The 4,957-nt window shown below is 36.5% G+C and overlaps 1 protein-coding gene across 1 annotated transcript; it reads right to left on the reverse strand.

Moving 5' to 3' along the window:
- Positions 1–441: 441 nt before the first annotated feature.
- On the reverse strand, positions 442–4,065 carry LOC123307065. The gene has a single exon (XM_044889267.1). It carries the CDS (start codon positions 4,063–4,065, stop codon positions 442–444), a length of 3,624 nt encoding a protein of 1,207 aa, XP_044745202.1.
- Between the last annotated feature and the right edge of the window lie 892 nt (positions 4,066–4,957).

Raw genomic sequence — 4,957 nt, forward strand, 5'->3', positions numbered from 1 at the left:
TTGTAATCAATTCCCATCGACTGTCGATACTTCTTTCTAAAATCTCTCTACATTTTGAAGTTTGATGATTTTGACTACAAATTTGGCATTTTGGTGTTACTTGCATAAGAACATGTCTATTGTTGGAGTTTCTTAGTTCTTTGGGGCTGAAGTTTTCTTGTCGTCTCCTGTCATCTGCTTTGGGTTGTAAAAATATACTCAGAATTTTAGCTTGATGTTGGATCCACGAAGAAAATATATCCAAAGTAGGCATTCCAATATTATTCATTCCAGACAGATGGACTGCCCAATTGTACTTCAAATGAGTGGGTAATTTATTGACAAGCTCCCTCAATACTTGTGGATTACTCAGATAGATCTCCATGTTGAGATTTTTTGCTGTAGCGCTGAAATTTTGAATTTCAGTGGCGAATTTGATGAAACTGGCTTGGTCATCTTCTTTCAAATTTGGCAGGAAACGAATTTTTCTGAGAATTGTCTCTTCACTCTACACTGGGGTAATGGTCCCATTTCTGGCACTTCAGGTTTGGAATCTCGTCTCTTACACCAAAGACAAGTATTTTTTACTTTCTTGACAATTGATTTAATCTTAAAAATCCAAAATTTTTTTCTTAGTTCCATTATAACAGATTCTGTTCCTTGATGTAAAAATCGTTTATGCACATGTTGTACCAACAATCTTACTGCTTTACAATCATCTAGGATTACAGGAAATTTCGTCATTCCGTCAATTTCAGAAGATGCTTCCAAACGACTCCTCATCTTAATTATTCCATCTTCATCAAGGAAAGGTGACAATGGAAACAGTTTGCTTGATTTTTTCAAGGCTTTTTTACTCTGCAGGTGCTTCACTTCTTCTGGAAATAGGGTAAACTGTATTGCAATTAGAGTCATTTTTTCTGCCTCTTCAATTTCTTCTAAGGTGAGTTCAGGCACATCCAATGATCTATTCAGTGTATTTCGAATTTTTTTATGACTTTTCAAGTTCCTTGTGAAACGAATAATCCAAGCAGTGCATCTAAGATATTTCAACCAGGATGAAAATCTGTTAATATATGAATTCGGAATAATCCAGATGCTATTTTCCTTCTCCATATGAACAGTCACGTACTCCTTCTTCAGTTCTAAATCAGACTTATGATTCAAAAATATAGGAGGTTGGTCTGGCCATTCGGATTTACAGTTTTTCAAGAATGGTGGACCTTCTAACCATAATGAATTCAATGTTAGAAATTTTTTCTTGCAGAAACGAGTCGCTAGGTCGGCAGGATTCAAGTCAGTGGATATCCATTTCCACTCTTCGGGTCTTGTGAGATCATGGATTTCCGTGATTCTGTTCGCTACAAATTGTTTATATTTTTTGGAGTCGGATTTTATCCAATGAAGAACAGACTGGGAATCAGACCAAAACATTCTTCCTTTTATTTCTACTTCCAGGGAATTTTGAACTGTTTCAGCAAGCCGAGATCCAAGCACAGCTGCCTGAAGTTCCAGACGTGGTATTGAAACTCCTTTTACTCCTTTCAGGGGGGCAACGCGATTTTTCGATATAATTAGGGAAACTGAGATTATTGGACCATTTTCGTTTCTCAAATAGACTGCTGCTGAATAGGCTTCTTCACTGGCATCAACGAATATGTGGAGTTCCGTAGATCCATAACTGCTTGAGAGTGGTAAATAACACCTTGAAATTTTGAACGTCTTCACATTATTTAGTAAATTGAGCCAGATTTCCCATTTTGCTTGAAGATCTCTTGGTAGACGTTCATCACAGGTAATATTCGAACGCCAAATATTCTGTAAGAAAATTCTGCCAGCCACTAATATTGGTGATACAAGTCCTAGTGGGTCGAAGATACTCATCACAACTCTCAATATCTCTCTCTTCGTTGGACTTTTTAAATGGATATTTTCAAATTTTGATTCATTAACTCGAAAAATAAACGTATCTGTTTTCGCGTCCCACCACATTCCTAAAATCCTCTCTGTAGCGAGGCCATCATCTGAATTCAACTGTTTGTCACTGTGGGCTTTGAGATCTTCAGGGATATTGTCTAAAACTTCTTTCGAATTACTGATCCAATTACATATAACAAATCCACCTGCTTTATGAATTTCAATTACTTGCTGAATTCTGTTAATAGCACTATCAATTGTTTCACAGCAGTCTAAATGGTCGTCCATATATTCCTTGGTACAAATTGCTTTACTAGCTTCAGGATATTGATCTTCAAATCTTCTGGAATTCAATTTCACCACATGAAGGGCAGTCGATGGTGAACAAGTTGCTCCAAAAGTCATTGCTTTCATGATGTAGGTGTCTGGTTTTCTATGCCTCTCCATTCCACGCCAAAGAAATCTTTGAGAATCGACATCTTCTGTTTTTATGTTAATTTGATGAAACATTTCTTTTATGTCTCCAACAAAGGCGATGGCATGCTGTCTAAATTTCATGAGGACCGCTGGTAGTGAATTCAAGAGATCGGGTCCAGTTAGTAAAGCATCGTTCAAGGATACTCCATGACTTTTTGCTGCAGCATCGAACACTAAACGCAATTTTCCAGGTTTATTTGGATTGCGCACTCCAAAGTGTGGCAAATAATAAGTTCTATTGTGTGTTTGGGCTGCCTCTTCTACACTTAATTTCTTGACGTAATTTTTGTTTGAATATTCATCTATTTTTCGACAGTATTCTTCCGCTAATATTGGGTCTCGATCTAATTTACGTTCTATTCCATGAAGTCGACTTAGAGCGTTTTTATAACTGGGAGGAAATCTGAAGTTTTCTGTGGCCCATAAAAGTCCAGATTCATAACGTTCTCCTGTAGAGGCAGTTGTTTCTTCTAAAATTTTTAGTGCCTTTTCCTCCTTCGGTGATAATGAAGTTTCGTAATTCGGCTTTGTAATTCCATAGTTATCAAGCTTAAATGAATCTTTGACCAACCGATGTAAATCATCTTCAGATTCTTGATAACAAAAGAAATTGAAATTTGAATTGTCGAGAATATCCTTTTTGCATCTAAATTTTCCGTGAACAATCCATCCAAGTTTAGTCCAGCTTAAAATTGGTGAATTTGGTGGACCTTCATAAATCTTTCTAGGCATTATGAGATGGTAGTTATCTTGTCCCAATAAAATAGTTGGCCTAACGTCGTTCTTGAAAAATAAGTTTTGCGGACAAATAGACAGATGAGACCATTCATTTTTCATCTTCGAGAAATCGAAATTCTGGCTTGGCAGACTGAAACCAGTCATAGTTCGAACGTCATCGATTTCATATTCTTCGTTTTCGTAAAGCCCCCTTATTTTCAGTTTCACTCGACGAGAATTTTGATCTTTATGACTTGTTGAATTGGTCCAGCAAATGTTCAATGGATCTTCCTTTCCATTTAATCCCAGATATTCTGCAAGGTTGTCTTCGATTAGGGAAACAGTAGACCCGTCGTCAAGCAAGGCATATGTTTCGATTGAATTTTTCTCTCCGGATAAAACAACTGGACAAATCCGAAGCAAAACTTTCTCAGGAGTCGTTGAACAAAATGATGGTTGGCTATTCGGACCCTCGATTTGTGCTTCTGAATCTTGTTTATGTAAAACATGATGATGGAATTTTGTGCAATTGTTAATTCCACATTTTGTCCTCCTCTTACAAGATTTAATTTGGTGTCGTCCAAAACAAGAGAAACACAACTTCTTCTTTGTAATCAATTCCCATCGACTGTCGATACTTCTTTCTAAAATCTCTCTACATTTTGAAGTTTGATGATTTTGACTACAAATTTGGCATTTTGGTGTTACTTGCATAAGAACATGTCTATTGTTGGAGTTTCTTAGTTCTTTGGGGCTGAAGTTTTCTTGTCGTCTCCTGTCATCTGCTTTGGCGGGTTGTAAAAATATACTCAGAATTTTAGCTTGATGTTGGATCCACGAAGAAAATATATCCAAAGTAGGCATTCCAATATTATTCATTCCAGACAGATGGACTGCCCAATTGTACTTCAAATGAGTGGGTAATTTATTGAGAAGCTCCCTCAATACTTGTGGATTACTCAGATAGATCTCCATGTTGAGATTTTTTGCTGTAGCGCTGAAATTTTGAATTTCAGTGGCGAATTTGATGAAACTGGCTTGGTCATCTTCTTTCAAATTTGGCAGAAAACGAATTTTTCTGAGAATTGTCTCTATTATGAATTCTGGTCGCCCAAATCTCATCGCTAAAGTTTCCATAATAGAATGTGTACTTTCGAACGATATCAACAGCGGTCGAACAGCCTCGAGAGTTTCCCCTTTGAGACATTTTTGAAGTCTGGATAGATTTTCTTCCTCACTATAATTATTCTTTGTTCTCTCGAATACGGTTTTGATTCGTCGTCAGAACCGGTCAAATGAAACTGAGGTCCTCTGGTCGTCAGAATATATATAATTAACTTTTAAGAGATAAAAAAATGACATTAACAGAAAACAATTATTATATTATCAACTGTCGCTGTCATCCAGGGCTAGATTTATATTTTTTCCTCAACAATAATAAAATACAAAACAATATGGTATTGTCAAATCCATCGACATGCATATGCAAAATCGAACTGAAAGTGGAAATCACCCCGAAAATAGGAACATTCGGTACTGTTTGTGTGAATTGTTACTTTCAAGTTAATGAAAAAATAATACCGAAAGTTGCATTTTTGGGATGGCTACAGCAAAAAGATTTTTACGTTACAAGTTCCGAAAGTGATATTTTGTGGGACACGCCGCGCAAAATCCTGCGAATCCCATAAAATCACTATCGGATCTTGTAACCTGATTTCCACTTTCTTGAATTGAAAAGTGAAGAAATACACACCTAAGTTACAATGCAAGCGCTATCATAATAAAATACGAAACAATATGGTATTGTCAAATCCATCGACATGCATATGCAAAATCGAACTGAAAGTGGAAATCGTCCCAAAAATAG

This window comes from Coccinella septempunctata, chromosome 2, assembly GCF_907165205.1.
Source record: "Coccinella septempunctata chromosome 2, icCocSept1.1, whole genome shotgun sequence".
Lineage (NCBI taxonomy): Eukaryota > Metazoa > Arthropoda > Insecta > Coleoptera > Coccinellidae > Coccinella > Coccinella septempunctata.

Excerpts from the sequence above, each read along its gene's own strand:
- LOC123307065 (XM_044889267.1), bottom strand. The coding sequence starts at position 4,065 with ATGGAGATCTATCTGAGTAATCCACAAGTATTGAGGGAGCTTCTCAAT.